This window comes from Neophocaena asiaeorientalis, unplaced genomic scaffold, assembly GCF_003031525.2.
Source record: "Neophocaena asiaeorientalis asiaeorientalis breed wild unplaced genomic scaffold, Neophocaena_asiaeorientalis_V1.1 scaffold72, whole genome shotgun sequence".
Taxonomy (NCBI): Eukaryota; Metazoa; Chordata; class Mammalia; order Artiodactyla; family Phocoenidae; genus Neophocaena; species Neophocaena asiaeorientalis.
The window spans coordinates 4,838,511-4,857,694 of NW_020185336.1; the positions used below are offsets into that span (position 1 = coordinate 4,838,511).

The 19,184-nt window shown below is 35.9% G+C and overlaps 1 protein-coding gene across 3 annotated transcripts in view; it reads right to left on the reverse strand.

Moving 5' to 3' along the window:
• Positions 1 to 19,184, reverse strand: part of SLC4A10 (solute carrier family 4 member 10) — a 216,334-nt gene that overhangs the window by 71,508 nt on the left and 125,642 nt on the right. For all 3 annotated transcript variants that reach the window (XM_024735940.1, XM_024735939.1, XM_024735941.1), the window contains 4 exons: positions 18,249 to 18,349; positions 14,879 to 15,053; positions 14,157 to 14,290; positions 13,494 to 13,739 (listed from right to left, as the gene is read on the reverse strand). In XM_024735940.1, the coding sequence (XP_024591708.1) occupies positions 13,494 to 13,739; positions 14,157 to 14,290; positions 14,879 to 15,053; positions 18,249 to 18,349 (656 nt within the window). The remainder of the gene's footprint in view (positions 1 to 13,493; positions 13,740 to 14,156; positions 14,291 to 14,878; positions 15,054 to 18,248; positions 18,350 to 19,184) is intronic.

Genomic DNA, 19,184 nt, shown 5'->3' on the forward strand with positions numbered 1-19,184 from the left:
AGCTAAAACTTCAAGGTCCTGCTGAAAGATGGTGTCCAATTCATTGGTCAGGGATCCCTAAGTTACAGCCGTGTGAACATGTGCCTGTTTTGTGAAACTGGCATATGCTCCCTAAAGTCCCCTTTTTAGAATCATAACAAGTATTTAAACTGCTACAGAGATCAGAATAATTATTTTAGATATTTGCATAGGTATATATATTTGTGTTCTGTTCAGGCTTAAATCATCTGATCATACAGAATAACTGCCTCAACTCATTACCCAGCCTTGTCATGAATTCAAATAATGATAGCATAGTTAGCTATTGCCATAGATAGCATAGTTAGCTATTCGGCAGTAATGCTGCCAAAAAGAAAACAGTTAATATCATTCATTAGAAGCAATAGTCTCTTTCTTGTTAAAGTAGATTAGTAATATATTGCCTGAATATGCTGTATCAAGCACCAATAGTTTTCAGGTAGCTAATGATTAAAATTCTCCAAGTTAGGGCTTCCCTGGTGGCGCAGTGGTTGAGAATCCGCCTGCTAATGCAGGGGACACGGGTTTGAGTCCTGGTCTGGGAAGATCCCACATGCAGCTGAGCAACTAAGCCCAGGCACCACAACTACTGAGCCTACGTACTGCAACTACTGAAGCTCGCGTGCCTAGAGCCCATGCTCCGCAACAAGAGAAGCCCCCGCAATGAGAAGCCCATGCACCACAACGAAGAGTAGCCCCTGCTCTCCGCAATAAGAGAAAGCCCATGCACAGCAACAAAGACCCAACATAGCCAAAAATAAATAAATTTTTTAAAAAATTCTTCAAGTTGGTCATTTTGCTAATTTACCTCAGGAAAAAAAGGCCCAACACCATAGTTTAATAGAAAATTATTTGAATATTCTGAAAATTAGGTGAAAGTAAATTTACATATGATAAAAGGAAACTAAAATGTAAAATAGAGACTATATGACAAGTTTCTTGCAGAAGTAACACAACAAGGGAGAAAGATAACACTATAGTAGATGCATGAATACATCTACGTATAAATGTATGTGTGTGTGTATACATATATATATAAGCTTTCTTTAGCTACTGTATATTTATGCATATAGATATGATATGCATACAGCTACCATATGCATGGCAGAAGGCACTTTGTTTTCTAGTTTAGTAGTTTGATTTCTACATTTTATAGATGGAGGAAACTAAGTGTTTGATAACTCATCCAAGGTCATAGTGATTAGATTTGAATCCAGGTCTTCTTGACCCTGAAACTTCTGCTTTTTTCTCTATAATATGCTTCATCTAGATATAACGGTGCCATTTCCATTAGCATAGCCAGAAGAGTGAGATGGCTCCAGAATAAATTAAGTAATATACCATTAATGTATGGTCTTCTCAGCTTCCCCTTTCAGGACCCCTCTCCTTTAAGATATTCCCCCCAAAACATCCTGCAGCCCTGCCTTCACATCATGACAACTACACCACTACCCTTGCCCAACTTCCAGATTCCTATTTTCTCATAGCCTCATGTAAACCTGGCCACCGGGCTAGTATCACTTCTCCATTCACTTTGCTTGCTGTGTGCACCATTCTCTCAGGGCTATGGTCTCTGTTTTCCTATGTGCTGGCACTGTATTAGTGAGGACAGTGGCGTAATGTGTTACTCCATTCCTGGGAGTGCATTTACATTTCAACAGTGACTTTCCAAAAGTATTAAGAAATTTGGGATAAAAATGTCAAGCTCATAGGGGAGACATTTTTTTTGGAGAGTTAGGTCTGTAAGTGGACATTAGCTACCTATGCCTCCTTGTCAGGCCTATCTCTGGTTAATAATATTCCTCTTCCATAAATCAATTCCAAGGAGGAAAAATATGTTTTTTACCTAAAAGATTTATACGTCATAGGTATCATGTATAGCCAACCAAATCATCATTCTTTCCTGAGTCCACACCTCTAATATTTGAAATCTCAGCAGATAGTCCTCAGAGGCTGCACACTTGTACAGGAAGTTTGAAAAAGATCTCTGTACCAACCCTTGGTAGATCAAAGAGGGCTTTGGCTGAGATTTTATGTCCTTAAAATGACAAAAGCAGATATTCTAAATAAATAAGTCAAGATAAAATGAGAAAAATCCCACTTTCCTCTTTTTTACCTATACTGATGAACTTAGTCCAAATATTTTTCATCTAAAACTACAAAAAAGAAAAGAAAAAAAAAACTAGAGAAAGCAATAAGCTTTTGGAATAAGCTCTTCTGTTACTTACATCTCCAAAATAATGTTTAGTGACTCTGGCCATAAGATGGAAATATTAATGCAAAAAAGAAAATCTTTAGGTGCATAAAATAGCCTGGTGCCTATGACATTGGACTTTGAACTCTCCAGCCAGAGTTCCTGTATCAGTCAAATCCAAGCACTTAACTGAGTGACCTTAGACAAGTTACTTAGTGTCTCTATATTTTAGTATTTTTAAAGTCAGGATAGTGATAGCAATCAACCTCATAGGGTTATTATGAGGGTAAAAGTGAGTTAATATAGGTAAAAGCACCTAGAACAGGGTCTAGCATAAGTAAATATTAATTAGGTGTTAGGTATCATCATTGTGGTGGTTATTACAATTGTGGCTACCACCAGCTCATAGATTGGAAAGTTCAACAATCCAAAGGCAAAAGAATGGGCAGTATCTGCACTTTTTCTATATTTTTTGAAACACCAGTATAAAATGCCATAATTAGTGTTGGATTGTTTGGCTTAAAATATACTCTTCACCAAACACAACCCCTACTACCCTTTACTCCCCAAAGAAAAGTATGCTCTAAGCCATCTTAATTATATAAATGGCTACAGAATGATTAGATAAACATTATAATTAAATGCCTGCATCCAGAAGTCTTTGCTTTTGTTTCAAGGCTAATGGAGGTGATCAGTCTTCTCTACACAAGAAGAGCTTATGGCTGCCTTCTAGAAAACATAATTTGGTAGAACTCCCTTCAACATTATTACTAATTTTAGTCCCTACGTTGCAGATGCTCTGCTTTTGCCTTTGTAGTTATTATTAGTACCTTTCTGTGAGCGCTGAACAGTAATGATTTGTGATTCTTTTTTTTTTTTAAGTCTCTTTATTGATTAAATCACCTTAAGAGTGTAGCAAGTTAGGTATTAACATTAGGCATAAAATCAGAGAGTTACGATGTATCTATAGAAGCCAAACATGTTTTTATGCCTATTCATTTTTCTTTTTCATAAAGTATTTTGAATTGTAAAAATAATAAAACCACACTACAGAATATTTATAAAATAAAAAATGAAAAAGAAATCTCTCAGAATCTTTCCATCAATAACTGTAACTTTTGGTATATATCTTTCAGTAATTCTTATGTACATTTTCAACATTTTTATGAGCATATGAGCATTTCTAATCTCTTTTGTATAGAACTATAATGTAAGTATTTTCTGTTTGCTCATTACTCTTCATAAGCATCATTAATGGATGTGACATAGTTTACTCATTCTTCTATTACTAAACCTTTAATTTGTTTCTATTAAGATGACTATTTAAATAATACAGTCTCTTATGAATACATCTATTTCCATGTTTCAGATTTTATTCTTAGGAGAGATTCTGTAAGTACTTAATACTTTTCTCTCTAATAAATTATTTAAACTTATAGCTATAACATATTATGAAGAAAATAGCTTTTCAAAAATGTGCAAAATAACTTTGCAAAACACCACCACTACTAGCTAAAACTAAAAACATAAATACTTTCTCCATGAAATTTTTCTTAAACTTTTTCTCATTAGAATGTTATCTCCATTCAAATAGCTATAGGCTCTCCTTGGCCTCCAAATACAAATAACTTTGGAAGTATTTCTCACTCTCATGGCATTCTGTACCTTTATAACATTTATGTCAAGTATAATTAAGTAATTATTTGTGTAATATTTAATGTCTAAGTCTTTCAATAGATAATATGCTCGATTGGGGCAGAGACCCATCTATGGTGCTACTTTTACACCCAAGTATCTGGAACATAGCATGTAGTCTTCTTTGTTCATTCAATGATTTAACAGGTTAAAATTATTTTGTACAGAGTATTATGCTAGGTGCTATGGGGAATACATAGAAACATATGACAGTTACTGCCTTTAGGGAATTATAATAAAATTGAGGTTTTACTATGATTTTTATTTTTTTATCATAGAAAAAAAGTTCATGGGCTTTAAAACCAAATGAACCTACAAAACGAAAAAACAAGCCACTGAATGAGAGAAGATATTTGCAAATGATATGACTGATAAAGGGTTAATATCCAAAATATATAAACAGTTCAACTGTTTATATTTACAACTCAATATCAAAAAACACGCACACAGGGGCTTCCCTGGTGGCACAGTGGTTAAGAGTCCGCCTGCTGATGCAGGGGACACGGGTTCATGCCCTGTTCCAGGAAGATCCCACATGCCGTGGAGCGGCTGGGCCTATGTACCATGGCTACTGAACCTGCATGTCCGGAGCCTGTGCTCCGCAACGGGAGACGCCACAACAGTGAGAGGCCCGCATACCGCAAAAAAAAAAACAACAAAAAAAAAACAAAAACATGCACACACGCACACACACACACACACACACACACACAACCTGATTAAAAAATCGGCAGAAAACTTGAATAGACATTTTTCTAAAGAAGATATACAGATGGCCAACAGGCACACGAAAAGATATTTAACATCACTAATTACCAGAGAAATACAAATCAAAACCTTAATGAGATATCACCCACACCTGTCAAAACGGCTATCATCAAAAAGCCTACAAAACACAAATGTTAGCATGAGTGTGGAAAAAAGGGAACCCTCCTGCACTGTTGGTGGGAATGTAAATTGGTACAACCACTGTGGAAAACAGTATGGAGTTCCTCAAAAATCTAAAAATAGAACTACCATATGATCCAGCAGTCACACTCCTGGGTATATATCTGAAAAAAAACACTAATTTGAAAATATACACAAACCCAATATCTATAGTAGCATTATTTACAATAGCCAAGATATTGGCAACCTAAGTGTTCATCAACAGAGGAATGGATAAAGAAAGTGATATATATATATATATATATAATGGAATATCACTTAGCCATAAAAAAGAATGAAATTCTGCCATTTGCAGCAGCATGGATGGACCTAAAGGGTATTATGCTTAATGAAATAAGTCAGACACAGAAAAACAAATACTCTATGTTTTCATTTATATGTAGAATCTAAAAAATAAAACAAATGAATGAATATAACAAAACAGAAACAGACTCCCAGATATAGAGGACAAACTAGTGGTTAACCAGTGGGGAGAGTGAAGTGGGGAGGGGAAAGAAAGGCATAGGGGATTAAGAGATACAAACTACTATGTAAAAATAAGTAAGCAACAAGGGCACAAGAGGGCAGACAGCAGAAGCAAGACTACAATCCTGCAGCCTGTGGAACAAAAACCACATCCACAGAAAGATAGAAAAGAACGGCCACTAGGCCTGCGTGTCCGGAGCCTGTGCTTCGCAACGGGAGAGGCCACAACAGTGAGAGGCCCACATACCACAAAAAAAAAAATATTCCAACCAGCAAAAGTCCAGGACCAGATGGCTTCACAGGTGAATTCTGTCAAACATTTAGAGAAGAGCTAACACCTATCCTTCTCAAACTCTTCCAAAAAATTGCGGAGGAAGGAACACTTCCAAACTCATTCTGTGAAGCCACAGTCACCCTGACACCAAAACCAGACAAAGATACTACAAAAAAAGAAAATTACAGACCAATATCACTGATGAACATAGATGCAGTAATCCTCGACAAAATACTAGGAAACAGAATCCAACAACACATTAAAAGGATCATAAGCCATGATCAAGTGGGATTTATCCCAGGGATGCAAGGATTCTTCAGTATATGCAAATCAACAATGTGATACACCATATTAAGAAACTGAAGAATAAAAACCATATGAATTGATACAGCCACTATGGAGAACAGTATGGAGGTTCCTTAAAAAACTAAAAATAGAATTACCATGATCATGGATACCATGATCCAGCAATCCCACTACTGGGCATATACCCAGAGAAAACCATAATTCAGAAAGACACATGCACCCATGTTCATTGCAGCACTATTTACAATAGCTAGGTCATGGAAGCAACCTAAATGCCCATCGACAGATGAATGGATAAAGAAGATGTGGCACATATATACAATGGAATATTACTCAGCCATAAAAAGGAATGAAATTGGGTCATTTGTTGAGATGTGGATGGATCTAGAGACTGCCATACAGGGTGAAGTAAGTCACAACGAGAAAAACAAATATCGTATATTAACGCATATATGTGGAACCTAGAAAAATGTTACAGATGAACTGGTTTGCAGGGCAGAAATTGAGACACAGAAGTAGAGAACAAACGTATGGATACCAAGGCGGGAAAGCCGCAGGGGGTGGAGGTGGTGATGTGATGAATCGGGCGATTGGGATTGACATATACACACTGATGTGTATAAAATTGATGACTAATAAGAACTTGCTGTATAAAAAAGTAAATAAAATAAAATTCATAAAGAAAAAGAAAAAGCAACAAGTATATGTTGTACAGCACCAGAGAATATAGCCATTATTTTATAATGACTTTAAACAGAGTATAATCTATAAGAATATTGCATCACTATGCTGCACACCTGAAACTAATATAATATTGTAAAACAACTACATTTTAATAAAAAAAGTATACCTGAGTTTGACTCTCATTTACCATTCACTGGTTCTGGGATATTGAACAAATTAATTAACTTATTGGAGCCTCAGATTGATCATCTGAGGGGTAATACTTATATCATAGATTATTGTGAGGCTTAAATAAAGCCATGTATGCAAATTTTTGTTATTGCTCATATAAATTATAAGGCATTCCATAATTACTTGTTGAATGAATGAATAAAACCTTGCCAACTTTTGCTTTTCTTTCTTTTTTTCCCCAGTTTGTTTATTTTCTTCTCATTACCATTGTCTCAGTCAATAATCAGGACTTAAACATTCCATACCAAGGTTATTGCTCTTTGCTCCACTTCCTATGATCACCTTCTAATCTATTATCACATAATTATATCCAGAGCTTTGTCATTACCCCCAATGATCTTTTACAATAAAACTCATTACAATTTTTAAGACTCTCTGCCAACTGGTCCCAGGATTTCATCTATCTACCTTGGTGCCCTCAACTCTAATTATGACCTGCTCATGCAGAGATAATGAAGAGAGAGAAAAACAGATAAGCCATATATAAGAAACTCAAGTTACAGGTACAACAGAGATGGAGTGATAAATTAAGGTAGCTTTTTACTTCTTCTCCTGGACCATTAAACATATGTCTAGTATAAATACTTACCATGCCAGGTTGCAATGATTTGACTATGCATTGCCTCTAGCTCCCTCCTCATTTATTGATTCAACAAATTCTCTGTGTGCAGCCACTATGTACAAAGCACATCTCTAGTCTCTTCTTGTTAATCACTGAGCTCCTTTAGAGTGGAGACCATATTCATTTTCACATTATCAATGTTAACACAATTCAGAGAAAAGCAATAGATGTTGAAAGAATGAGCCTAATAAGAGAATTTAAGAACAGAATGGCAAATCTACTTATTATACCTTAAACATTTTGCTCTATTCTTCCTTTGAGTTTTGTAAGTTGCTATTTTCCTGAAATGGAAAATAAATTTGTTTACACAGGAACTGATTTGATGAGCACCACCTGGCCCTAATTACCTCATTCTATGGCTTGTCAAAAGACTTTTTTTTAATTGAATGAAAGATTGTTTAAATTCTATAGTGCTTTACAGTTTTCAAAAGTTTCACGCACATGATTTCATACAATCCTATAATAACCCCTTTTACCCTTTTCTCCTATATTGCTACTCCCCCCTTACCTTTCCCCACTGGTAACCACTAGTTTATTCTCTGTATCCGTGGGTCTGCTTCTCATAATACTTATTCTTAGAAAGAAATTACAAAATAATGTATCCACACAATGCCAGTTGAATTCTCCAAAATATACAAAGAGAACAAGCCTTTTTTTTTTTCAGTCTTTTCTTCTGTCCCCAAAGTATTATAAGTGTGGTAGGTATCCTCCCAGAGCTCTTATTCCCTACATATTTCACATGTACTTTCTGTGTATTTTTGAGGGTTAAGATGTTGTCTCTAGAAAGCTGCTCTTAGGGGCTTACCCAAGGCAACTAACTAGGATATTGGTATAGATTCCTATCTTTTAATCCAAATTATTACCAAGTTTCTTAAAAATAAGGTAAAGTGGGCTTCAATGTGATACAACAAAATTCATCTCCATCCAAGATTTTTTTCTCTTCTTGTCAAATACCTATTTACAGGGAATCATTATAATCAAAATAAGCATTTTTATGCTCTAAAATAAGAATCCATTTTACTGCATATGTTAATATTATTCAAATATTTATGTTTTAAATCCCTCTATTTTTATATTTTTAATTTCCTGTGATAAATTTTAAACTGCTTGAAGATAATATCTAAGAGACAAATAAAATTTATCCAAGTTCCCTCATATTCTAAATATTAATACTAGAAATTAATTTGGTCAAACCAGTGGCCTATAATGTGGTACATTGTCAAAAGTGTTTGACTAAATGTTAGATGTGTTGGGTTTTAGCTCAAGTTCTTCTACTTGGGTAAGCCATAATCCCTTCTGAGCCTTAGTACAAATTCTAAATAGAGGTGATATTCATTCAACATTCATTTATTTTTTCAACAAATTTTCATTGAACATCTATCTATTTTGTGCCAGAAACTGATCTGAACACTGGGAAAGCAGTGATCAAAACAGACTAAATCCCTTTTCCTCATGAACTCACTCTAGGAGGGGAACACACAATAAATTAGACTAATAGAGGTATCACTCTACATAAGCACAATACCATGGGCTGATGAGGATGCAGATCGATAGGAACACTCATTCATTGATGGTGGGAGTGCAAAATGGTACAACCATGTTGGAATTTTCTTATAAAGTTAAAATATAGACTTGTCATATGACCCAGCAATCCTGTTTCTAGGTATTTACCCAAGAGAAAATGAAAACGTAGGCCAAGTAAAGACCTGCATGTGAAGCAATATAGCTCCAAAGTAGCAACAACCCAAACATCTATCAGCTTGTGGTTGGATAGACAATTTGTGGTACATCCATACAGTGGAACACTGACCAACAATAAAAAGGAATAAATTGATGCGTGCAACAAAATGAGTAAATCTCAAAAGCATATGATAAGTGAAAGAAGCCAGACACCAAAGGCTATACACTCTATGATTCCATTTATGTGACATTCTAAAAAAGGCAAAACTTTAAGACAGAAATCACATCAATGATTGTCAGGGGTTGGGGGTTGGGGTGAGAGAGAGACTGTGAAGGGCCATGAGGAAATACTTTGGGAAATATTGTATATTCCAATTATAGTGTTATTCATTTGTTGAAACTCATTTGAGGGCACACTTAAAAGAGGCATATTTTATTGTATGTAAATAATACTTCAATAAATCTTACTTTTAAAAAGATAAATTATATAATATTTTAGATTAAAAAAAGGAAGAGAGAGAAGAGAGTTGAAATTTTAGATGGAAAGTCCTCAAGCAGGTGATTTTGAAGATAGTGAAGGAACAAGCCACATAGATATCTGGAGAAGGGCATTCTAGGCAAAAAGAACAGCAAGTATGAAGGCTGAAGGGCAAGGAGATTAGCGTGGGTGGAGCAGAGGAGGAAGTAGAAGACAAGATAAGACAGGCAGTGAGGAACAGCTCATACAACATCTCTGAAGGTAATGGGAAGTCATCAGTGGGCTTTGAGAAGCAGAGTGACATGACCTGACTTGGGTTTTAAGAGAATAATTTTGGTTGCTTCATAGAAAACAGGCTGTGGAAGGGAAGGGTAGTAGAATCAGGGCCACCATTTGGAAGGCAATTGTCATAATTTAGACAAGAGATTACAGAGGTAGAGAGGGTGCTAAAAAGTGTTCAAATTCTATATAGAGAGCCATTAGATTTGCTCAGAAATCTGGCGTGTGGGAAATTTTGAAGGAACACAATTCAGCTCGCAACACCCAGGGATATGATTTCAGAATGAGTAGGACCATCTCTAATTCCCTAAAAACCTGCTTTTATAATTGAAAAAAATTCTGCCTTCCTTCTTTTAGATATCAAAATGAAAATTCTGGAAGAAATAAAATTAGCTTCCTACTAATCATCTTTAGAGCAAGTTTTGATATATCGAAAAGACCCCAGGTACCCATGTAAAGAAGAGATGAGCTACACAGAGTGGAAGCTGGACACAGACTTCACTGAGACCAGCAATGAGCATTCACTTATGAGAACATATTTTCTTACCCTTCACATAATATTTGCACAGCACTTATTTATAAAAACAGGGTTTTCTTGGGTGGTATATAAAAACTATTTTGCCTGCAACTGAGAGCTCTAACTAAGGAATGTTTTTATGAAGTAAACTTCTTTCCCCAGAGTTGTATATATTCTTTTCTCGATCTTTTCCTCTTTGTTAAATAATAAATGTAAAGTGCATAAGCTGAACACCTTATATTATCAAGAATTGCATTTATAAATAGAAAAATATGCTAAGCTAACTGAATTTTACTAGTTCTACAAATATCTAGGAGGAATAGTGTTCAAAACAATTAGCATATTAATTTCCATAGTTAAAGGGAAGTGCTTCTTTCTCCAAAATAAGTTATCAGCAATGTCTCTAAGCATTTATTTAGCATGACTAATACTATAAAGTATGTAGTGGTGACACTTAAAATACCTAGCAAAGTAGAAATGAATAAATGAATAATGAATGTAGCAACAGTCTACATGAACGAGAATAATTTGCTTAAAATTTCCCAACAGAAGTGGCAGATACTCTGAGTAAAATTATCATATACAAAGTGCCAACACTGACATTACACTAATCTGATAAAGAATTCATGGCAATGTGCCCAAAAGGTGAGATAAAGTTGAGTGGCAGAACAAAGTCACACCCTCTAATAAAGAAAACGTAACATTAAGAAGAGTGGGTTCTACTCTTCATTATGCTTTATTTGATTACTGGTAAGTTATAAATCATTAACTTGTTCTATAAAATAGATCTTATCTGCTCCATAGGAGTTCATTAAATACAAAGTGACTATAAAAGGACTTTGAAAAAAAAATTGTTATATTCCTTGGAATTAAAATTTTAATTTTAAAAAGTAAAACTTCAGTGAACTTATTTATTTATTTATTTTGCGGTACGCGGGCCTCTCACCGCTGTGGCCTCTCCCGTTGCAGAGCACAGGCTCAGCGGCCATGGCTCACGGGCCCAGCCAGTCGCTCCGCAGCATGTGGGATCCTCCCAGACTGGGGCACGAACCCGTGTTCCCTGCATCGGTAGGCGGACTCTCAACCACTGTGCCACCAGGGAAGCCCTTTAGTGAATTTATTTTAACTGATGTTTAGAGACTGAAATTGCTAGATAGTTGCTAGAGCAATCATTCACCACTTTCTATAGTTATTTATTATACCTACATGCATTTATTATTCACCATCTTTTTCATTTTCATTTTCACATAAAAATCCAGTGGAATTTTTGGAAGAATACTTTATGATGAGTACTTGATTATAAAAACCCTCCTGCCTATTTAAGCTTTGTCTGCTTTTCTCTGATTGTATATGTATCAGTGGTTGAGAAACAGTACTTTAAAGAAATTTTAAAATTACAGCAGTAACTTCAGTTACTGAAAATTACATCAGGGTCATAAAGCCTGAGTCTAATTTCTTGTTTCACCACTATCTATATAACTTTGGACAAATATTTCAAAGCATTAATAAATTTCTTACATCCAAGTCTGTGCCATTCCCTCCATCTAAACCACTCTCCATCTCTATTCCTCAGCACCTAATTCCTCCTGATTTTTTGGTCTTCTATGTCACTTCCTCCAGGAAGTCTTCTCTGAACCTGAAATCTGGGTTAGGTGCTCTTCTGATGTAGTACCATAGTGTTCTGGACCAATCCTTTAACACAGCACTTATTCCACTGTGTTGTCTGTTTGTCTACATTTCCTACTAAACTGGAAGCTCACTGAGAACAGAATATTGTTCATGATTTCCCTAGCACCAAGCACAGTGCCTGGCGTGTAGTAGGTTTGAAAATTCAAGCAGAGGTAATTGCATATCCTCGCAAAGATACCCAAATTAGGTGACACTGCTCTCTTTTCAACTAAAGATAAATGAAAAGGCATGTATCAATGTTACATCTCATTCTGATCAAATTGTTCTTCCCATCTGCCTGCTTTCTGAGTGTCCCTGACACCTCCTTCATCTGCATTTGAATCCTGTTCACAACACCCTCACCATTTACTTTTATTGGGGAAGTTATTTTATATCTCACTTTGATTTTTTTTTGTTCTAAAACAGAGATGTACTGTTAAACATATCTCTAATTACCGAGAAAAATTCAAAGTACTAAAAGTCATCTTATTTTCAACTCTATATCATTGCATCATTCTTAACAAGACAATAATATTGCACTGTTTTGGCCTAATTTCAACAATTTCAACTTCTAATAGTAAATAAAGATGATAAATCTTCAAAGGAAGATTTTGAGGGCTTATCTGAGCAGTTTATAAGAAGAGCATTGGTAGTTAATGCAGAGGTTATAATGCCAGGTTGATGCCTGGTAAAGAACATATTGTTTCAAATATTCACTGTTTAAAATGTATATATAATTACAACAAAAAATCCTAAAATTAAATCAAAGAAGAGTAACATAATGTTCACATATACTCTGCAAATACAGCCTTAGAGAAATCCCAAACTGCTGACATACGAAACTAGAACGTGTAATAGGTACAATCCCATCTTTAATCCTAAACTGTAATATCACCCTCAACAGGCAATATGTGAGTACTTTTATCATAAATGTCATAGGTTCCAAAAGCAGAAATACATTTCAATTCAGTGATATTTTGTTTCAGACTTTATCATATTTTCAAACATCAAACTATGCAATTTAGACCCAATGAGTCTCTTTTATCTCACTGCTTTAAGTCTGAAATCTTATCTTTCACTACTGTGTTCTTTGGGTTACATTACATGGAAGAGGTCCTAAAGGAAGACCAAAATCAAAAATATTTTGAAAAAAAAATCTCTGTATAGTAAAATTGATCTTGGTTCATTATCTACTTAATGGGGAATGCTCGACAAACAAAACTTCAAAAAGTTATTCTTGGCAAAGATGTTATAATGAAAACTCAAGTATTCAGATGACTCTTAAAATACTGTTCAACTCTGAGAGACCGGGATTTAGGTCACGAATCAATTTAAGGAACTCTATCTGCTGAGTAAGTTCCTCGTATTTCTTATAACAATAGCAATATTGGTAGAAAGAAAAGCCCCACAGCCAACAGGGGAAATGGTACTTACGAATATTGTGTCAGCAGTTCCAAATCATTATGCATGTTGATTGGATATGCTTCACTAAGTTCAAACAACTTCTCCAGGGCCTCATAAATGAAAATGATGCAAATAAGAGAAGCAAAAGCTTCTTCAGTAAACCGGGTGATATAGCAGACAAGGGAGCTTGCATCAGTGGCCACAAGTATGATACACAGGGTTGCAGTCCAAAGTCCAATACTAGCTCTTAAAGATAGGTATGACAGCCCATATTCTCTAGGAGGGGGAAAAGAACAGTGGAAAGAAGGTCATTTAACAGCTTGCCACCATTTTAAGTAGATGGAAGTAAGTCTAATTCAGGAAGTGAAAGTAAATAAGCTTCACATCCCATGAGTATCTAAACTCAAGACTTTGTCTAAAGGGAAAACCTAAGGGTACAAAACTCAAAGAGGTTTCTCAGTGCTTAGAGCTGAATATAATTTTTTTTGAATATAATTTTTTATAAATATTACATAACAATATACATCAATATTTTACTGTTCCTTTATTTCCATGGAGAGACAAAAATGGCAAACTGAATCAAATCAGCAACTTCTACCTCTCCCAGCAGATCTCCAAATGTGATGTTGGAAGAAGATTAAATACAGCAGAGAAATAGAAAGGGGCTGAGGGCCAAAAGTATATAACACTTACTTGCAAAATTTAAACAAAATCTTTTCAAACACCAAAACTGGTCCTGTACTGCCTAATATGGTAAGAGGCTGTCCACCAAAGAGAGAATAGGCTATCCCAGTCATGGACGCTCCAAAGAGAGATTCGATTGCACTCTGTGTAGAGATATAAATGATTCCATTATCTAAGCTGTACAGGCTGCGATTATAACTGGGGAGAAAATATGTAAAATACATGGGTCTTTTTTCCCTTTGTTATGAAGGGCCTAGCAACCTTGGGCAGGAGGTGGGGTAGGAGGATAAAAAAAAGGCGGCAGGCAGTCAGCAGACTGTGAATGGCAGTGGACAGAGATATGTCCTCTCCCCCTTCCTTATCTCACTTTTCTTTTGCTTACTAAAAGTTTACATGTATTCATAATAAATGTCTGGCAGAAGCATGGCCTATATAAATAGGAAAATGGACCTCTTATGAGGCAAGAACCAGAGGCTAAAGCTAGCCTAGGACTGGGGGGCCAGGGATGAGATCAGAACCTTGTGTAAGATAAGAATTAGTTGTTCTGAGATATTCCACTCCCTGATTACCAGTTCCATTAGTCATCTAGGAAATTCGTGTGAACTTTGTCTGCCAGACCATACATCAAATCTCTCCTCATAAAGGAAACCAAAATTAAATGCACACTCATCTAACTATGAATCTTAAAAGCTGATTAAGTTTCAAAGTTCAGAGAAAAGTATAATACATACTATTCGCCCTTCAGTTGCTTCTCCTAGCAGTCCTCCAAATGTGATGACAGGAGACATACACGCGCAGTAGAGAAACAGAAAAGATGCTAAGCACTGCAAGCTGAAAGCATCTCTGAAGTCACTCCAGAAGTATGGAGCTTTTCTTTTGATATCTAAAATAAGTCCCCCAAAAATCCTAAGACAGGGGGGAAAACACAATAGTGACACACAAATATAAAAATCACAGAAATCAAAATGCTCATTTGCTTTGTTGCCAGGTCACAGTACAGGTTTTCCATCAGCAGAGATGAGACCCATATTAACATGCTAGGTTTTACTATGATGATCTACAGGAATGGCTTTGTACCACTATGTCACTTCAATCCCTAACCAAATATTGTGTCAACAGCCAAAAAAATCCTAGGTTCTCTCAAACAAGGCTCACAGCTGTTCATCAATCAAAATTCAAATAATGAGAGTTAAGGATTACTCTAATCTCTGTGCCATTTTACAACAACTTATTCCTAAAATCAGGCCTACCATTCTCAATCATTGGCAATATTTTCTAATTGTTTACATTCCATTTAGTGTAGCAGAAAGTGAAGGAGGGAAGGTAAACTGATTTTTGTACAGTCCAATAGTGAACATCAACTTAGAGAGAAAAAGTGGCATATAACCATGGCTCCAGTTACCCACTCTCTTTGTGAAAAAAAACCCTTGCCAAATAATACTCCAGACAGGCACTTAAATGACCTTATGGATGACAATACTTAGTAGAGAGAGGTAAGTTCCAGAGTTGTTTTCATTTTTAGGAAACTAAGACAGGGACCTTACAATAAGCAACCTAGATAAATGTACTTTTGATCCACTATTGTCTAAACATATTCAAACATCTATCATTCACAAGACAATAATGACCTTATTTGGGAAAAATGCATATGTTCTAAATATATCCAAAAACCACATTAAAGCATTTGAAGGATGATTTTTTTTGGGGGGGTGGGGAAGAGAGAAGCATTAAATTGTGAAATATTGCCTAAAATCTGAGGACTGGAACTTTTTAATCTGTTAGGAATGAGAGCATTAAACAGCTATTCTCATTCTTTGAACATTTAATAACAATATGCAGATTTAACATTTGACTACCAAAAGCTCTTTGTGTTCTATGGGATAAAGATGTCATATTAAAATGAATAAGGCTGTGATTAAGTTCCTACATGGAGGTTAAAAAAAACCTATTATGTTCAACATACTGCCAGTATGCTAAATATACTTGGTTTATGGAAAAATATTAAAGTCTTGTTATTTATTTTCTAAATAGGAATATAATCTGGCAATCTAAGAATCACCTCAAAAATGACTGTTCTCTTGAGAAATAAATTCTGATTTGCCTTGAAAGATGTACCTCTTCAGAATAAATTCTATTATTTTTAATTGCCCTAATATAGGCACAATAGTAACATATTAGTAACTATCTTACTGTTATGTGAGTGATAGAATCGTTATGTTTTTCTAGTGATTGTTTCCATCAGAGGGATGTGGAGTAGGAGAGGTTGAGAAGAATGAAATTTCAATTGAAAAAAAAGGACATTTAAAATTCAGAGAAGCAGGGCTTCCCTGGTGGCGCAGTGGTTGAGAGTCCGCCTGCCGATGCAGGGGACACGGGTTCGTGCCCCGATCCGGGAAGATCCCACATGCTGTGGAGTGGCTGGGCCCGTGAGCCATGGCCGCTGAGCCTGCGCGTCCGGAGCCTGTGCTCCGCAACGGGAGAGGCCACAGCAGTGAGAGGCCCGCGTAACGCAAAAAAAAAAAAAAAAAAAAAATTCAGAGAAGCTTGCAAAGAACCTGTGAAATTCACACACGCAAAGATCATCTTAGGTTAGGTTCCTTTACCTGTGTTTAGTAAAACACATACATAATTTTTATTTGGGGGATCATTTCTGAATGATTTGTTAACTTGCCAAAGTCACAATTCAGAACAGATTTAATCTACGAGTCTATTTATTCATTCAGTTATGATTTATACCCCACCTAATCCCCAAAAGAATTTGAGGTGGTTATGAACTATTACTTAGTAGTTAATATTTATAGGTTTGATAGTACTTTCTATTAGACCACTCTTTTCTAATTAATTACTTATTAGGGTATACATTAGTCTAAATAGCTGTTATATTACTGTGTCATAAACGTGCTTTTAGCAGCATAAATCTAAATCCGGAAGTGGGAGGTCATTGCAGAGAACAGTGCAAGAGCAGCCCAGATGTGCACCAGCAACTCCAGGAGAGCAGATGAGTAATGGATACTTCAAGTCATGTCAGCAACAGAATCTGTGGAAGAACTCTGGAGAAGCGAAGATACCGGATATTGGTGACCTGGGAGGATTTAGGAAGCAGTAAGGAAAAGTGAACTTTGAAAAAAATCTAAGCTATGTGGCATGTTACACCTGAGAGAGAGAGAAAAAAAAAAACAACAGAAATAAAAAGACAGCATTTGAAAATATGAAAGTAAACAGAAGGAGTAACAATGTTTCTAGTACAGGGAAAAGGAAAAAATTGTTTGAACCATCTCAAATTAGGTACGGGAGCCTGAGGAAGACATCTCCTCAGAGACAAAACATAGATAAAGGGAAAGAACACAGGAGAATTAAAATGCACAGAGTTGTCAGAAACTGGAAAGTCATCTTAGAGGACACAGTGAAAGCAGTACAGGAAATGGCCCTGAGGCGAGAGGAGCACCAATCCTGCAAAGCCTCTGCAATTGCCTTCAATTATAATGGAGGCTGTGTGCACACATTCCCTGAAGAGAGACCCACCCAAAGGTTCTGATTTTCTGCTCACACATTTCTTGGAGAGAGACAAGCTGTCAAAACACCACAAAGAATCATTTTAAGAAATAAATTGAAGCTTTCATCTCTTCAAAGATGTGTGATTAGAAAAATAAATCATATAGTTCTTTCAAATTACTACCGTAAAAATAAAAAATACTATTATATACATCCTACTTGCATGTAATGAGACAGGGTCTATAAGACTGAGTTCTTGGTATTTATTTTCATTTCCATCCTGAGCTTGAAGTTTTCAACAGGCTCTTTTGGAAAGGGCAACTGACAGTTTTCTTATTCATTCTAAGAATCTGTGAATGTGTTTTAATGCATAGCAATATGAAAGACTAGGTATATTAAAACGAAATGGTGTATTCACTGTTCTGGTTTAATAATAATGACAATCATTAGTAACTACAGAGAAATCAAATTAATTGGCATATTCATCTCCCAAAGAGTAAGTATCCAAAGTATAAAAACAAATTAGTTCTCAAAACAGCAATTCCCGACACACAAAAAAGGTATATATCATTTGGTCTTTGAAGTCCCATACAAGGGCTTTTCACTAACCTTCCAGTTCGCTGGAGTTCAGGTCCACTATGTCCTCCGTGGGGCTCGGCTTCCCCATGAGCTGCTGTTCCATTTGGTACAGCAGGAATCTTCCTCTTCTCCTGCGGGAAGTTTTTTTGTTTTGTTTTTGTTTTTGAATTTCAGGTGCTAGTTGTAAATAACAAAAACATTTTTTTTTCCCTTGAGGCAATAATACGCAGAGTGCTAAGAACCCAGGCTCTGTTACTTGTTTGTTATATGACCTCTAGAAAGTTATCTAGCCACCTAAAGCCTAAGTTCCCTCCTCCTTTTACTGGTGATAATAACAGTACCTATCAGTGTGGTTGAGAGAATGAAATAAGGTGATGAACATTAATTCATTCTTTCAACTAATTATTGAGTGCCTAGTGTGTGCCATTCATTTTTATGGGATGCTATAGATGTAAAGGTGAGCAAGAAAAAGCATTATGTTAGTGGAGACAAACAACAAACTTAAAATGTCACGTAGAGATAGAGATACAAAGAAAATAAAGTAAGAAATGGGGACAGAGTGAGACCAGGTTTAAGATAGGTCGAGGTGAAGAGGTGTTAGTGGTGTTATATCCCTGGCCTAGTTCAACTGTTCAATAAGCATTAACTGTTATCATTAGCTATTTTTAAAATATATTTCCCTCTCTGATCCTGGCTTAGATCCTCCTACCCAAGCTTCTTTCCAACACAAAGCGATCCAAAAGACTATTGCAAAAGGAAGCTTCTAATTGAGCCAATGACAAATTAACTGAGGTTATGTAAGTGCTGTTTCCCCATAGGTCTATTCCGCCCACTTTTGTCAGTGACAGAGAGTTTAAAAAATCAGAAAATCCTACCTACTGGTGATCTTGGAGCACACCAATGTGTTCAAAAGTGCTTAAAAGGACAATAAATTTTTTTTTTTTTTTTTTTTTTTTTTCGGAAGCG